Source organism: Entelurus aequoreus, linkage group LG28 (genome assembly GCF_033978785.1).
Source record: "Entelurus aequoreus isolate RoL-2023_Sb linkage group LG28, RoL_Eaeq_v1.1, whole genome shotgun sequence".
NCBI classification, from domain to species: Eukaryota; Metazoa; Chordata; class Actinopteri; order Syngnathiformes; family Syngnathidae; genus Entelurus; species Entelurus aequoreus.
This window is the reverse complement of record NC_084758.1, coordinates 27,750,585-27,769,134: the sequence shown is the minus strand read 5'-3', so window position 1 is coordinate 27,769,134 and position 18,550 is coordinate 27,750,585. Positions and strand designations below refer to the sequence as shown.

Sequence of the window (18,550 nt, the reverse complement as noted above, 5' to 3'; positions counted from 1 at the left end):
ACTTTTTTTGCAATGTGTTGCTGCCGTTAAATTGTAAGTTAATGATTATTTGCTAAAATACAATTTCTCAGTTTGAACATTAAATATCTTGTCTTTGTAGTCTATTCAATCGAATATAAGTTGAAAAGGAAAATCATTGTATTTTGTTTTTATTCACGATTTACACAACGTGCCAACTTCACTGGTTTTGTATATGTACACAAACACATACACACATACATACATACCGTATATATATATATATATATATATATATATATATATATATATATATATATATATATATATATATATATATATATATATATATATATATATATATATATATATATATATATATATATATATATACACATGCATACATACATACTATATTATACTATACTATACTACACTATACATCCATTATAGTGTTTACATTGTTTCTTGCGTGGAATTCTGCCTCACTACACAAACTTTTTTTGAACATGGTTCAACAACCAATCAAGTTTGCAAATCGAGGTTCCACTGAGTGGTAATTGTTTTTGGCGACACCTATTCGCCACAAAAATGTATTAGGTTAAGCTCCGTATGATGCGGACACATTTGTTACTGAATGTTTTATTAAGTTTCTGCTTTGGAAAATTTGTATCTGTCAGTAATAGGCAACTATAATTATTGTATACATATATTTTAACCTCCAATATTGTTCTAATAAGGACACTTATTAACTACTATATGTCCAGCTTGTGCGATGTTGTGTGCTTTGCTGTTGTGTAGCTGCTAGCTTCTAGTAGCCCACATTACAGCCTACGTTTTACCTTCACTAAACTTTGTGTGCTTATTGGAGGACATTTAGCTGATAAATGGCTGACGAGCTCACCACAAACAAAACGCACTGTCGGACTGCTTTATTGGAGCTTTTAGATTTTCTGCTGATAATCGGACCGATATCAATATTGGATCAGGACACCCCTACTTATTATAGTGTACTATTGGAAGTATTCGAGTAAAGACACACAGCAACAGTCGCAGAAAGCCAACAGACCTGCGTGGCGGGAGCCAGGAGCGTCTCCTCCACACCGTGACACAAAGTCTCCAGTCTCCTTGAACCCTCCAGCACCGCTGACTCCGCCCACTCCCAGAACACACCATTCTCCAGAGAGCTGTGGGGAAGCTGCAAGGAGGGGGAAAGGTCCGCTCGACGTTAACATCTGCGTCCTCCTGGGGCGTCGACAACCTGGGGTCGCTTACCTGTTGGGCGAAGCTTTGGAAGAGTTGCTCCATGTCGCAGGTGAGGTCTCTGTGCAGGCAGCTGAACGCGCCCAGCATGCGCCAAATCATCTGCAGCGCCAAGCCGTTAAACTTCGGCAGCTCGTTAAGCAGCAAGGTGTTGATGGTCCTGGGTGAAGAACACCATGACCCAAGGATTCAACTCAAAGGTCGCAGTTTGATGCTTGGGTCAAGCGGTTCAGCCTCACTTGTACGTGTTGGCAATGGCTTGTTCCTCGTAGCTCAGAGAAGATTTGGCCTCAATCACTTCATAGTCCAGCAGCTTGTCCAGCCTCTTCCGGATCAGGTTCCTCGGGCCCACCAGGAGGTCACGGAGCGCGCAGAGAGGCTTGTGGATCAGCGTCCTCATCCTCTTCTCCTGCATGCAAACATAAGGATTGTCAGAAATCAATAGGATTCGGTTTGATCCATAATGGCTCATGATTAGATTTTTGTCTCCTTTCAGTCTCACAAATGTGGGGAGGATCCACTGCCTGAGGGCGGTCGTGATCTCCTTGTAGCAAATGGGGGCCTTTTCGCCGTCCATGTCCAAGTCAAACTCCTCCGTTTTGCACTGCAGGAACCTCTGAGGAGGACCAAACAAAGACCGTCTTAGAAGTGACTTGCTTTTGGCCTTGGTTCTGCTCGACGAAGATAAAAATAATGGTCTCACTCAATGTTCCCTCTAATTGTTCATGTGTGTGAGCAAAGGCAAAAACTCCCTGAGCATTCAGTGGAGCCCATGTGAGCAACATCAGACGTGCACACTGTGGCTACACCAGCAGCACACCTGTCCCAAACCTGACTACATAACAAGTTACATCTCCATCCATCCATCAATTTTCTACCGCTTGTCCCTTTCGGGGTCGCGGGGGGTGCTGGAGCCTATCTCAGCTGCAATCGGGCAGACAACATTCTCTTATTATTATTATAATCAAATGACAGCAGTCATTTCCATGAAATACTTTTCTAATATAAGTGTTTAGGCCCACTTACAATGACAATAACAAAAAATATTGTTTTTCATGAACTGTGTACTTGTATTGTTTGTCTGGGTGGAGGTCCTGCTTTGGAAATACTTTGTACCCCTTTCAGACATTGCATTTAGTTCCCATTAAAACATTCACATGTTGCACAATGAGATGTAAGCAGGGGATCATGTGTACATTCCTGCAACTTCCTGTTAGTATTTATTTAATATACTAACAGCATTTCATGATTAATATTTATAAATGAAGATTCCTAATAAATGACACTAGAATAAGCACACATTTGATTGGTAAATCATAGTGTAACGACCTGGAATGAAGAAGATTTGTCCGACTTTTTGTGTGGCTGTGAACGCATCACTGGCTAAGTGCCATATGTGCATGTGTTGGCGCAAGTGAGAAAGAGCGAGCGGCTGCTGTTGATATAATAAAGTTGCTTTTGGTCTGGTTTGTACTGCAGAAAATGACCAGTTTTGCTAGATATCATTTTTTTTACTAATGTTTTGGTGATGTGTTTATGGCCGACAATAAATAGTTTTGCTCAGTAAAGTGATCGATGGAATTCATGTCCTCAAAGCGTTTTGACAGACTTTACAATATTTGAACAACGATGACGAAAACGGTTTTCTCTGTCGTGTCTGTGTCGTGTCGAAAATTGTTATGCGCTTATTTTTTTATTTGATTTTGTGCGTAGCATAGATTTGCCGTGCGCAGAGGACCCTTGAGCAGTGCGCAATTGCACAGGCGCGCACCTTAGAGGGAACGTTGGTCTCACTTTTTTATCATCTATGCGTCCACACACACTTATTATTAATCTCAAGTTTTATTGGTGCCAGGATGTACCAGTTGGGGAGAGTGTGTGTGTGTGTGTTCAACACTTAACGCAAAGCTAACTTTTGGTTTCGATTTCAATATCATGTGAGGAGGGTGACCATTTTAGAGAAGTCTCCAGACTTTAAACAGCTCGATCTCCTCTCCAGAGCTGCTATTGCTATTGTTTGTACTTACTCTTTTGTATAAAATAAATTGCTAATCTTCAATTCAATACACCTCTCATTTCTTAGACAGCCTTAGAATAAAATAATCTTGCAGGGTGCGCGCGCGCGCGCACGCACGCACGCACGCACGCACGCACGCACGCACGCACGCACGCACGCACGCACGCACGCACGCACGCACGCACGCACGCACGCACGCACGCACGCACGCACGCACGCACGCACGCACGCACGCACGCACGCACGCACGCACGCACGCACGCACGCACGCACGCACGCACGCACGCACGCACGCACGCACGCACGCACGCACGCACGCACGCACGCACGCACGCACGCACGCACGCACGCACGCACGCACGCACGCACGCACGCACGCACGCACGCACGCACGCACACACACACACACACACACACACACACACACACACACACACACACACACACACACACACACACACACACACACACACACACACACACACACACACACACACACACACACACACACACACACACACACACACACACACACACACACACACACACACACACACACACACACACACACACACTGCCTCAGTCTTGTTCACGAGTGAACAAGACTGAATATATACACAGGGTGATTAAAAAATACTATGCCAAAATCATCACACATTTATTCCGTTCTAAATCCTTGTAATAGACTGAATCAATTTGATACAGGAGTTATCCGAGTTTTATTGTGTTACAATTTCACCGTTGTGGTCATGTAATCCTTTCGGCACCGTTCAATTCTAGGAAGACCATGCGTTTATTTACCCTAAAAAACAGTAGCAATCAACACGGTGGATCGCGACACCCTGGGGCGCGTTTGAGAGGAATTCTCATATTGTAAATCAGGCCTGGGCAATTATTTTGACTCGGGGGGCCAAATTTAGAGAAAAAAAATGTGTCTGGGGGCCGGTATATCTGATTTCTAGGAACACTAATACAACACCTCACAATAATGTCTGATTGAAAGCTAAAAACGTTATGGCAAACCGCCTTAAAAAACGGAAAGGAATTTTAAGTTTTTTTTACTTAATGAGACACCCAGAATGTACATGGAAATAAAGAATGTGGGATTTATAATATTAACTATGAACGATAAAACACTGAATATTGACAACATATGAACGTCACACCTCCTCTCGATCGACATATTTTATAATCGATCGAAACGCAACAAAAATGCAACAAACACAGCGAAATATGAACGCAAAGGGTAAAAAAAAACACCTACAATCTGATATATCACTAAGCTTTAGAACTTTGTTGTAAAAATCTCATTCCGCCTCTGTCCCTGACACCCGCATTTCAGGCTGGCCGCTCTCCACTCTGTGGATACGCTCCCCACCCACACTGCTTGGTGTCTCGTCACTTAGATTACCATAGTAACTAGTATATCATGCAAAAGCGCAGATTCCAACCATTGAAATACTTTTTCATAGTTCAAGACTTATGTAATTTGAAAACATCACTGCACATCATAAAGGCAGCTAAGTTTCCATCTTAAAGATCTAAAAACATTATTTGGGAATGTCCGGCGGGCCAAACTGAAAAGCTTAACAGGCCGCATGTGGCCCCCGGGCCTTACTTTGCCCAGGTCTGGTCTAGATGGTGTCCATGCTGCCCGTGGTGGCCATACTGAGCACTTGTAAAGCATGAAATACATACTCCAAGTCGTGCACAACACATGTGTTCAAGCTACGTTTTCTATTGTTTTTCATTTTTTAAATATCAAATGATAATTTGTATATATACACTACCGTTCAAAAGTTTGGGGTCACCCAAACAATTTTGTGGAATAGCCATCATTTCTAAGAACAAGAATAGACTGTCGAGTTTCAGACGAAAGTTCTCTTTTTCTGGCCATTTTGAGCGTTTAATTGACCCCACAAATGTGATGCTCCAGAAACTCAATCTGCTCAAAGGAAGGTCAGTTTTGTAGCTTCTGTAACGAGCTAAACTGTGTTCAGATGTGTGAACATGATTGCACAAGGGTTTTCTAATCATCAATTAGCCTTCTGAGCCAATGAGCAAACACATTGTACCATTAGAACACTGGAGTGATAGTTGCTGGAAATGGGCCTCTATACACCGATGTAGATATTGCACCAAAAACCAGACATTTGCAGCTAGAATAGTCATTTACCACATTAGCAATGTATAGAGTGTATTTCTTTAAAGTTAAGACTAGTTTAAAGTTATCTTCATTGAAAAGTACAGTGCTTTTCCTTCAAAAATAAGGACATTTCAATGTGACCCCAAACTTTTGAACGGTAGTGTATATATATATATATATATATATATATATATATATATATATATATATATATATATATATATATATATATATATATATATATATGACGTCCACCGCTCCCCTTTTGTAATATTTCCTGAATTCTAAGGTGTCAAGGTTGGCAAGTAAGCATATACCATAATAATATCGTACTGTGAGATTTTGATACCGTTACATCCCGACAATGTACTATTTGAAGTGGACCCACGGAAGTATTCCATTTGAGAGACAGCCATAGTCGTCTACCTGAAGGTGGTGGAGGTACAGCTCCACGTTGTCCAGCAGCTGCAAGATGCCGTGCTCCAGGACGTAAAAGAAGTATTCTAGAGCATCAAACTCCTCGTCCACCAGCTTCACGAACAAACACACACACATAATATAAATATTATGTTGCGTGAGTGTCAGACATAATTAATTTTATGTAACGTTACCTTGGGAACCATCCCAGTCTCGTGTTTGAGGAACTGTCTAATCCTGGCTGTTTTCTTGGCGATGCTGTGGGAGTTCAAGCGGTTGAACTTGTCCATGATGCTCAGCGTCTCCGTCTTCTTGTACTTGTCGGCTGCAGATTGCGAGGCGCGGGGAAAAGCGCGTGTGAAAACTGTCGTCCGCTCAGATCGGCTTAGGGGTGTGTTTCTCACCGACTTCCCGGAAGCGCTTGTACTCGTTGATGTGACAGTTGAGGGCGACGGAGGTGTGAGCCGTCCGCTCCAGGAGCTCGTATGCTGGGTGACGCGTGTCCGTGTGCTTCTGGATGGTCTGTAGGAGAAGAGGGTAGCGGGCGATGCGCTGCACCGGCATCACCAGGAAGAAACTCAAGGAGGTGGCGTTCACTTCGGGCCTGCACAAACCCACAAGCCATGCATTGAGGCGACGTCAGGAACACGTGCGGCCCGCGACGGAGCTGAAAACCTACGCCGACATCTTGATGACTTTGACGATCTCGTCCCACAGCGCCTCCTTCTGCTTGTAGGAGTTCTCCACCACGGTGACGCGGTTGTAGTTGGTCAGGTACTCCTTGTAGGCCGCCTCGATTTCAGAGGACAGGCTGAGGAAGGTGTTACCTGCGAGGCCAGAGATCAACACGTGCATTTTTCAAAATAAAAACATTCACTTTGCTTCTGTAAATGACGCACAGTGAACCTTAAATGTTAACATTAGCACAATATATTTTGTCCACAGACTAATAATGTTTATCTTCTTTCTCTTTCATTTGTAAAAGTTTTAAACAAATGTTAAAATAACAGTATTGCTTTTAAGAAGCCAGAATGAAATGTAATATTTATTTTGCCAAGGAAACTTATTTTGTTTGTTTATTTGAAAATAAATAAAGCTTGATTAGAATATTTGTAATAGGTCGATTCAGAATCGATTCAAAAATGTATATATTTTTTAATAACATTGGGTGCCAGTTCTATGATTGACTACATTCCACCGTAAAATAGATAAACAGCTCTAATAAATTTCTATATTACTTAAAAGAAAACTGGTTTTGTTTTTACTCAAACATTTAATAAAGTCAAATACAAATAAGAAATATAATCATGTGTGCTTACGGACTGTATCCCTGCAGACTGTATTGATCTATATTGATATATAATGTATATATTGGGTTTTTTATGTTGATTTAATAAATAAATAAATAAAAATAAAAAATGTGTTTTAATTTCTTGTGCGGCCCGGTACCAATCGGTTGGGGACCACTGATCTACATCAACAATATGATTTGCCTGAGTGGCTGGACAGGACAGATTAACAAAACATTTAAATTAAATTAAATAAATGTTAGATTTTTTTTTTAATCGATTAAGTATCGTTAGAAATAAGAATCGCGATTCAATCAAAAATCTATTTTTTTTGTCTGTATAAATAAATGAAACAAAACAGTGATAATAATGTTAATCATGATACTTTTAGTCACATTAATCCTGATATGAAACGTTCATATTGTAAAATGTGGTCATTAAATTCTAGTTTTACTAATGGAATTGATAATCAAAAAATTAAAATGACTAAAAGATTGAAAAGCAAAAACAAGTGTTGCTTTTTTTCTAAAAATGTTTTGTATTTCCTTTTTTATTCCCACAGGCCAGATCTGCGGTCCAACCAATAATTTTTTTTTTTGCAATTCGCATTCATGAAACGAAAATTCAATGCCCAAAACATCCATTGGGTTTTAGCGCGTTGTCATTCTCAAATTTACACTGCCTGAGAGATATTGGCTTCCTGTCTTTGAGCGAAGGCCTGGGCCGTTCTTCATGGAGCAAAGTGTGAACGTGCAGTTTAAAAGGGAGGGGGAAAGATGGCGGCGCTCACAAAGTGCCTCCAGGAAGAGCGGATCTCCAGGCTGCATCTGCCTCTGATCCAACAGGCTGAGGAGGCGACTCGACACGTCGATCACGTCCTCGATATAGAGGAACATGCTGTCCAAGTTGGCGAGCGGAGGCTGGGACGAACAAGCGAACACACAGAGAGAGAGAGAGAGGAGACTCGTTAATCAGGTGTTTGCAAGTCAGAAGTGTGACCTTTGCCTAGTGCAGGGGTCGGCAACCCAAAATGTAGAAAAAGCCATATTGGACCAAAAATACAAAAAAATCATCTGTCTGGAGCCGCAACATATTAAGTGTTATAATGAAGGGAACACATGATGTAAGTGTCTATATTAGCTTTTGCTGTGGTCTGGAACAACATTGCACACAAACAACTATGAGAAATGCAGCCAATATTACATACAGATAATGTGTCATGAGACATGCAAATATAAATTAATTTACCATGAATTGATTAACGTGGACCCCGACTTAAACAAGTTGAAAAATGTATTCGGGTGTTACCATTTAGTGGTCATTTGTACGGAATATGTACTGTACTGTGCAATCTACTAATAAAAGTTTCAATCAATCAATCAAACACAGATGATATAAGTAAAGGAAATTAAATGAGCTCCAATATACCTACAAACGAGGCATAATGATGCAATATGTACATACAGCCAGCCTAAATAGCATGTTAGCATTGATTAGCTTGCAGTCATGGATTGACAAAATATGCCTGAGCCAAAACTTTTCATTTGGCCCGCCCAACAACCCCCAAATAGGCTTGAAAAAAACATTCAAAAACCATTCAAACTACTAGGGCTTGTAAGATATATCGATTTATTTTTAAACAAGATATGAATTAAGAAAATACCGTAATTTCAAAACAATTTATTTCACGTTAAAATGACCACACACCGCTTATTTGTTGTGTTCTTTGTTCTCCCCCGCTTCCCACTCCCTCTCAAAACTCCATGGGCTACAAAAACCCATCTCCTTACTCCTTCCAAGACGTGCTTGCACGTATAAGAACATCCATGATTGGTTGGTTGTTTACTATGAAGAGTCACAATTGGTTAAGATTAGAGCAAAACATTAGGGACAGGCCAATCAGAGGCAAGATAGGGCGGGTCATCGAACCAGGAAGGGAAATTAGTCCATTACATCGTCTGATGAGAATTAAAAAGTGCCTGCCTGCAAATTTATTTTCTATCGGAGTTTGGTACATTTTGTATTATTTGCACAGCTATGTTATTTATTCTAAGTAGAAAGAATATTTTTCTATTTTATTTATGTTATGTAATTCTGTGCTACTTAAACAATTTATTTTCTGTGCTGTTAATACCCATCTTGCCTAACTGGGTTAATAAAATTGCCACTGACTGTTTACAGTACAGTTGTCATTCTCCTCAATTTCAGTGAATCTCGCTCAAAAATGAATATCTTTATATGTATACTTTCACCGGAAAATGTATCGAGATATATATCGAAAATGGAGTTTAAATACAAATATATCGATATATACTTCTTTGTCCATATCGCGCAGCCCTACAAACTATGGTTGATCATATATGCAGTACTCCCACCACCCCGCAGGGGCAACAGCAAGCATATGTCACAGTGACGTAGCAGTGGGCAGAGTAGAAGAAGACTACTCATTCCAAACAAAATTGGCACAATCAACCCTGAATTTATTATTTTTTTAAATCGCGGAAATGAATGTTCTGCCTTAAACCTCATTGTTTCTTGTGGAACCACTGACTTTGTGGTATCTTTTGTATTCGTGTTTGTGTTTTTTGACTGAGAAACTCTCTGGCGATCAGAGCTGGTTTAGTAAATGTAGAGGGCGATAACACCAAACCTATTTAATTGTGATGAGTCACAGACATTTCGTGCATAGCTTGCTGTGGATGTCGTTTAATTTCTATATGCGTCAACATCTGTAGTTTATTGTAAACCCTCTATTTGTAAATTCTGAGTTGTTTTATTATTGTCACTTCAACAGATGAAAATAAACAAGTGAAATGGGAACATTTTCGGGTTTTTTTCCATTTCGCTGCATAATAATTCTGCACACTAATAATTGCCTAAAATTGTGCACATATTTGTCAAAGAAAGACAAAACCTCACTTTTACTTTCTTAAACATTGAGGTTTAGGTTCATTAACATTTTGGATTGACCGAGAGCACTGTAGTTGTTCAATAATAAAATGAATCCTCAAAAATACAACTGGCCTAATAATTGTGCACAGAGTGTATAGCTTCAATGTGTTTTTATAATAGTTGAAATAAATAAATAAAAATCCGCTTGCAATAACATTTATTGTTTTTTCTAATAAATGCACATCATTAACATTAAATGTTGCACTTTTAACATCTGTGCATCAATAACAAAATAGATCTACACTACCGTTCAAAAGTTTGGGGTCACATTGAAATGTCCTTATTTTTGAAGGAAAAGCACTGTACTTTTCAATGAAGATAACTTTAAACTAGTCTTAACTTTAAAGAAATACACTCTATACATTGCTAATGTGGTAAATGACTATTCTAGCTGCAAATGTCTGGTTTTTGGTGCAATATCTACATAGGTGTATAGAGGCCCATTTCCAGCAACTATCACTCCAGTGTTCTAATGGTACAATGTGTTTGCTCATTGGCTCAGAAGGCTAATTGATTAGAAAACCCTTGTGCAATCATGTTCACACATCTGAAAACAGTTTAGCTCGTTACAGAAGCTACCAAACTGACCTTCCTTTGAGCAGATTGAGTTCCTGGAGCATCACATTTGTGGGGTCAATTAAACGCTCAAAATGGCCAGAAAAAGAGAACTTTCATCTGAAACTCGACAGTCTATTCTTGTTCTTAGAAATGAAGGCTATTCCACAAAATTGGTTGGGTGACCCCAAACTTTTGAACGGTAGTGTACATCACACAGATTACAGCACCAATACACTTTCGCTCTCAAGTGTGCGCTTGTGTGACATTTGTTGGCGGAGGAATTATGGTGTGGGTTTGTTTTTCAGGAGTTGGGCTTGGCCCCTTAGTTCCAGTGAAATGAACTTTGAATGCTCCAGGATACCAAAACATTTAGGACAATTCCATGCCCCCAACATTGTGGGTACAGTTTGGAGCGGGCCCCTTCATCTTCCAACATGACTGTGCACCTGTGCACCGGCAAATATAAACAAAACAAAACACCGGCGGAAAGCGATAATCGATTAAAAACATACAAATCTGAGTTTTGACCCGGAGAAGGCAGGGTTGGTAAAAAAACAAAACAATATCTGCGTGTTTAAAAGTTTCAGGTACTCTCTGCGGTCTAGATTTGATAAATATTTATTAGTTACACTCAAACGATTCATTTAAGCAACAGAATACAAGTCAAAGCTTTTTTCTAAATTAATAATTGATTTCATTAAAAATTGTAATTGGTTAAATGTTGATAGTAATAACACAAATATTTGTTTTTAGATATATGAACAACATTTTTGATGCTTTTTTTCAAAAACTTCCATGCGATGATGTAATGTAGATCCCCCACCACCACAAATAGATTGCGGTGCTGTGGGAAAGACTGACATGAAATGATGTGTGTTTCAGTGTTAGAGGCCAGCCAGTGTGGCTGCGCAAGAGTACGTTGGGGAAACTCACTCCCTAACACCGTAAGAACTTGAGCAGGACATCGAGTTGACAACCTGGGCTTTTAGCTCCATTCTGAGGACCCAGGTTCGAGTCCAAACGGAAGCTGGGTCTGCACCAGGCAGGTTACATCAGTATGAAAAAATGTGAATGCAGTAGGTCTAATGCCTATTTACTAATGAGGCCCTGAACAATCTGCACTGTGCCCTGATAACAAGCCCACAACTTGTCTCACAATGCTGCACAATGTTACACAATGATCCACAAAGGCGCCATTATTCCATGTGCGTCACATTTCTCTGCCACAGCCCTCCTACACTCTTCTGCTCATTTCCATCCTCACTCCATCCTATTCTTTCCCAAACATAATTATCCATCTTCCCTTTATTTTCTCTAATCTTAACATCACATTATTAAAATACTGCATGTTATTACGACTGTGCCGCTTATGGGACTCTCAGTCCTGCCGTTCCTCATTTTTATTTTCTCTTCACATGCTCATCCGACGTCTCCGCTGCGCATTCATCTTTTGCACTCTCATCCGCCGATCGCTCCTTCCGGCCAATAAAGCCTAATTTCATTCCGTTTTAATGAGGCCTCGTTTCATTACTGGGGCCATAATAAACGATCATACCGCAGGAATAAGCAAAGCTACTGGTGTGATGACAGTAAATTGTGTAAAGTAGCAACTCATAAAGATGCCTTGTTAGCACTTTGTGATATAATTTAAAAATAAACTCAGGGGTATTTGAGATTTAAAATATATACACGCACATATATAAACACACATACTGTACATATATACACATATTTACACACATAATATATATATACATATATATATATATACATACTGTATGTACATATACACATACATATATACAAATACACAAACTTATATATACACAAATATATACACCATTATACACACACATTATATACACACACTCATATATATATACATCCATTTTCTACCGCTTGTCCCTTTCCGGCACACACACACACACACACACATATATATATATATATATATATATATATATATATATATATATATATATATATATATATATATATATATATATATATATAAATAAATAAATAATCACATATATACAAACATATATACATACACATATGTACAGACACACATATATATATATATATATACATATTTACACACACACACACACCCACACAATACCCAAAACCAGTGAAGTTGGCACGTTGTGTAAATGGTAAATAAAAACAGAATACAATGATTTGCAAATCCTTTTCAACCTATATTCAATTGAATATACTGCAAATACAAGATACTTAACGTTCAAACTGGTAAACTTTGTTATTTTTTGCAAATATTAAGTCATTTGGATTTTGATGCCTGCAACATGTTTCAAAAAAGCCGGCACAAGTGGCAAAAAAGACTGAGCACGTTGAGGAATGCTCATCAAACACTTATTTGGAACATCCCACAGGTGAACAGGCTAATTGGGAACAGGTGGGTGCCATGATTGGGTATAAAAGCAGCTTCCATGAAATGCTCAGTCATTCACAAACAAGGATGGGGCGAGGGTCACCACTTTGTCAACAAATGCGTGAGCAAATTGTCGAAAAGTTTAAGAACAACATTTCTCAACCAGCTATTGCAAGGAATTTGGGGATTTCACCGTCCACGGTCCGTAATATCATCAAAAGGTTCAGAGAATCTGGAGAAATCACTGCACATAAGCGGCAATGCCCATGACCTTCGATCCCTCAGGCGGTACTGTATCAAAAATCGACATCAGTGTGTAAAGGATATCACCACATGGGCTCAGGAACACTTCAGAAAACCACTGTCTGTAACTACAGTTGGTCGCTACATCTGTAATTGCAAGTTAAAACTCTACTATGCAAAGCCAAAGCCATTTATCAACAACACCCAGAAACGCCGCTGGCTTCGCTGGGCCCAAGCTCATCTAAGATGGACTGATGCAAAGTGGAATAGTGTTTTGTGGTCTGATGAGTCCACATTTCAAATTGTTTTTTTGGAAACCATCCTGTTATAGGTGCAAAGTTGAAAAGCCAGCATCTGTGATGGTATGGGGGTGTATTGGTGCCCAAGACATGGGTAACTTACACATCTGTGAAGGCACCATTAATGCTAAAAAGGTACATACAGGTTTTGCAGCAACATATGTTGCCATCCAAGCAAGGTCTTTTTCACGCAAGACAATGCCAAGCCACATTCTGCACGTGTTACAACAGCGTAGCTTCATAGTAAAAGAGTGCAGGTACTAGACTGGCCTGCCTGTAGTCCAGACCTGTCTCCCATTGAAAATGTGTGGCGCAATATGAAGCCTAAAATACCACAACGGAGACCCCGGACAGTTGAACAATTTAAGCTGTACATCAAGCCAGAATGGGAAAGAATTCCACCTGAAAAACTTAAAAAATTGGTCTCAGTTCCCAAACGAGTGTTGTTAAAAGGAAAGGCCATGTAACACAGTGGTAAAAATGGCCCTGTGACAACTTTTTTGCAATGAGTTGCTGCCGTTAAATTCCAAGTTAATGATTTGCAAAAAAAAACAAGTTTCTCAGTTCGAACATTAAATATCTTGTCTTTGCAGTTTATTCAAAATAATATAAGTTGAAAGGATTTACAAATCACTGTATTCTGTTTTTATTTACCATTTACACAATGTGCCAACTTCACTGGTTTTGGGTTTTGTGTATAAAACCTTAATGGAGCTGTTTGGATATTTTTAAGGGCTTTAGAGGCAGAATAGAGCAACTCCAAAAGGCTCCATTGTAAGCAGACTTTTGACCGCATTTATTTAATATTTAGAATGCAAAAAAAAAAAACATCCATCGTCATGTTCTTCATAATGATTGTGAACGATAGGCAAAAATTCTAAAGAATGTGCAGTTCCCCTTTAACAGCTGAGGGCCAAATAAGTCAATTTTATTATCTGATGTATTAAAAGAATATAACATTTGTATTAAGGCGTCTTTGCTGCAAATTAACAAAATAAATAACCGTGCAAATCACAACTGAGCTCTTGCGTTCATACGATGGTGTATGCTTGGCATCTTCTGTACATACAGTAGGGCTGGACGATTATGGAAAATAATTCTAATCATGATTAATTTTGATTGATATTGTAATATTGATTATATTTACACAAATATTTATTCATTTGAAAACATGAGTATTTATCGTACCACAAAAGCTCAAATTTAAATATCGTAAAAAAAACCTGGATAAAAATTAGAAACAAATAAACCACAACAATTAAAATAATAATAGTAATAACAATACATTTAAACAACAGTAGCAATAAATAAAAACAAAATCCAGTGTTTCCGTTTTGTTTTTAATTCAGTACATACCTTTTTCACCTTTTTTACCACCGTAGAGCGTATCCTTTTTGTGTACGATATGTAATAAAATGTTTATTAATCAAACACAAAAATCCTCACATTTATTGGTGCTATACATTTAATCATTTTGCAAATTTATCAAAAAGTGCTTTATGTACATTAAGTCCGTGTAAGATACTTTTTGGAAACCTTTATTTTGTTAGTGCGGTCGGACAGGATGTGGCGCAATGCGCTATTATTGTGAAGGGGGGAAGTGGGCTGTGCTGCTGTTCTCGGCTCGATGAGTAAAGAGGCGACTAAATTGAGGCTTTTGAAGAAAAGAAAAGAAAAGCCTCTCAAGTTGCGACCACTGTACATTAATGTTACATGGATGATGTCGTTCACAACAACACAAGCAGAAGAAATGTGTTGTGGGTGTATGAATTGTTCTTGCCAGCTTTAGCTTTGTAGTTTAGTCGCCGTTTCAAATGACCGTCTCGACATTGTTTAGTTCAGCACCGAGCGGTTGTGTGTTTAGGGAATGAATAAGAGCTAGCGAACACATTTTTCTTCCCCAAAAATGTTTTCCATTTCCTCGCAATGACAAAATTTCACTCACATTTATGTCAATTTCCTGATATTCTGCTTTTAACAGCGGATTACGTTATGTTGGCTAATTATGTGACTCCGTCCGCGGTTACGTGAATGCGAAAAACATTTGTCTTACTTTTTTGTTGACTTTAGTGATTATTGATTCGGTATGCTCGCTACCATGGTGAGTTGTCAAACATCCCAAACTTTTCGTAAACTTTCTCTTTTTTCCCCCACTTATTTCAGTGTTTCCCATAAACTGCCAAGATACCTGTGGCGGTGGGGGCGTGGCCACCATGACATCATCGAGTAATTTGCATAATTTACCACAATGATAAGATTTTCTCTAAAAAGGCTCAGAAAATGTATACTTACTAATTAATAATAACAGTTTTGTTTTAAACGTCCATCCATCCATCCATTTTACAATATAATTACAACACTTTATGTACATATTTATATACAGATTTGAACAATACGTTATTCACTGAAATACAGTTATTAATTGTGGTTCTTACAAAAAATATATCTTGTAAAATATAAAAGCTAAAATGTCTCTTAAAGCTCTGCCCCTTTAATTAGTGCATACTAAATAATTTAACTTTAGCCTACTACTACAACCATATTATTTACCAGCAACATAAAGTGAAACAGAGGCAGAGGTGTCCTGCCACAGTCAGTAACAAATAAACAGAAAACAGTAGTGGTCAAATACAAATAAGGCAACAAGAGAAGTATCTTACACTTCTCTTTTGTAAAGTAAATATGAACAGCCTATATGGGCATCTACATCATGATTTGCCTGAGAAGCTAGACAGGACAAAAAAAAAATATATATATATATTTATTTTTTTAATATTTATTTGTGGCGGACGTAATTCTTTCGTGGCGGGCCGCCAAAAATAAATGAATGTGTGGGAAACACTGCATTTTCTACTCATCTGTTTCACCGCCACAAGCTCCAGAATTAGCATGCACATTGTGCGGCCTATGAATCGTTTTTTTTTCTTCTTCTGATTATTAGATTTTTTATAATCGGTAGGAGCAATTATCCAAATCGAAAATCAAATTGGATTAATTGCCCAGCCCTGACATACAGTAGTAGATGATTTCTCGCAGTATTCACCTGTAGTTTCTGCAGGTTGCTCCTGATTGTGACAGTGCTGATCTGAAGCAGACGTAGGTAGTTCCTCTCAGAGTGCACCAGCTCCTGGATGGCCATCAGCTGCCTCTGGGACGCCCTCTCTCTGGCCGCTTCTTCTTCCTCCGCCTTCCTGTCAGCCTCCTCCGCTGACACCCCCTCCTCGGACACGGAACGCTCCTCTAAAAAACTCTCTCGGGAGGACAGGTCCACATCGGAGCGGTCGGCCTCGTCCGTGACCTCCCCGTCCTCTCCGAGTGGATCGTCCTCCGCGCTTTCGTCCTTCTCCTCCTGGAGATTTCCTCCCTGGGTGTCGCTGGCGGTGATGCTGTCGACTGCTCCCTGGGGAGACCGCGTTGAGGAGACGATGTTATGAATAGTCCGGGGGAAGGGGACGGGTTGAGGCATCCTGGGCACCTCCATGATGAACACCAGCGCTGTCAAAAAATATATGAAAAACTTAATTGCCGTTGTACATGATACACAAACTACTGATGTGTATTTCTGGTCTTGTCATCCTCGTCCGGACAGAAGGATGTCACGGCAGTGTGGCTGGATCAAAAGAGACATCGGAGACGCTTTACTGAACCAAAAGTTGCTTTATTACAAGCGAGTGTCATTATACAGGACTGCAGTTCCCTGGAGGAGGTCAGGTCAAGAAAATGAGGCACTCCTAACTTGGAGAAGCCAAACCATCAGTTTTATATTTCCTCCTTCCTGTCTCTGTGTGTTGATATCTATAGTTATATTTTGATAAAGGCAACAATCTTAAATGAATCTTTCAGCACATACACAATGTTGATATCTATAGTTATATTTTGATAAAGACAACAATCATAAATGATTCTTTCAGCACATACACTACCGTTCAAAAGTTTGGGGTCACCCAAACAATTTTGTGGAATAGCCTTCATTTCTAAGAACAAGAATAGACTGTCGAGTTTCAGATGAAAGTTCTCTTTTTCTGGCCATTTTGAGCGTTTAATTGACCCCACAAATGTGATGCTCCAGAAACTCAATCTGCTCAAAGGAAGGTCAGTTTTGTAGCTTCTGTAACGAGCTAAATGTGTGAACATGATTGCACAAGGGTTTTCTAATCATCAATTAGCCTTCTGAGCCAATGAGCAAACACATTGTACCATTAGAACACTGGAGTGATAGTTGCTGGAAATGGGCCTCTATACACCTATGTAGATATTGCACCAAAAACCAGACATTTGCAGCTAGAATAGTCATTTACCACATTAGCAATGTATAGAGTGTATTTCTTTAAAGTTAAGACTAGTTTAAAGTTATCTTCATTGAAAAGTACAGTGCTTTTCCTTCAAAAATAAGGACATTTCAATGTGACCCCAAACTTTTGAACGGTAGTGTATATAGTTATATTTTGATAAAGACAACAATCATAAATGAATCTTTCAGCACATACACAATGTTGACATCTATCATTTTGATAAAGACAAGGAAAAACACGCTACTCGTTAACAGCGCCTGCAACAGTAACAAACATGGCAGTAGACGCAAAGTTAAATCATAAAATGCAACCTTACCAGAGTAAAAACGATGCAAAATTATCCGGGAGAGTCTTGATACCAATTTCCTTGACGCAGTCACACACAAAGAAGTTGTAGACCTCCATGTTTTCCCAAGTTTCCATCTGTTTTGTTGTGTAGAATTGCGTCTGGAGCACAATACTTGGCCATGTCTGGGAACGCGACCGACATATAATCCTTGATATCACTCGACAAATCTTTTTTTGATAAAGTATAGGGATCTATTTCGTTGCATAGTTTGACTTTTTGCTCTTATCTGCTTTTTGTAGGAAGATTTAAGCGTCTTTTACCCAGATATTTCGCACGCTGCTTGCTGTACAACAGCCATCTCGGCTTGGTCGACCGCCATTCATTTCTGGAAAGAAGTCACGTGACGGAACACAAGCTGTATTAATAATCACC

General features: G+C 39.3%; 1 protein-coding gene across 2 annotated transcripts in view; it reads right to left on the bottom strand.

Moving 5' to 3' along the window:
* LOC133644997 (rho guanine nucleotide exchange factor 37-like) overlaps positions 1 to 18,550 on the bottom strand; it is a 57,480-nt gene that overhangs the window by 21,463 nt on the left and 17,467 nt on the right. For both annotated transcript variants that reach the window (XM_062039783.1, XM_062039784.1), the window contains exons 5-14: positions 16,581 to 17,032; positions 7,881 to 8,010; positions 6,481 to 6,628; positions 6,206 to 6,405; positions 5,996 to 6,126; positions 5,811 to 5,915; positions 1,724 to 1,837; positions 1,461 to 1,630; positions 1,234 to 1,381; positions 1,028 to 1,156 (exon numbers count right to left, since the gene is read on the bottom strand). In XM_062039783.1, the coding sequence (XP_061895767.1) occupies positions 1,028 to 1,156; positions 1,234 to 1,381; positions 1,461 to 1,630; positions 1,724 to 1,837; positions 5,811 to 5,915; positions 5,996 to 6,126; positions 6,206 to 6,405; positions 6,481 to 6,628; positions 7,881 to 8,010; positions 16,581 to 17,018 (1,713 nt within the window). In that variant the 5' untranslated portion in view covers positions 17,019 to 17,032. The remainder of the gene's footprint in view (positions 1 to 1,027; positions 1,157 to 1,233; positions 1,382 to 1,460; positions 1,631 to 1,723; positions 1,838 to 5,810; positions 5,916 to 5,995; positions 6,127 to 6,205; positions 6,406 to 6,480; positions 6,629 to 7,880; positions 8,011 to 16,580; positions 17,033 to 18,550) is intronic.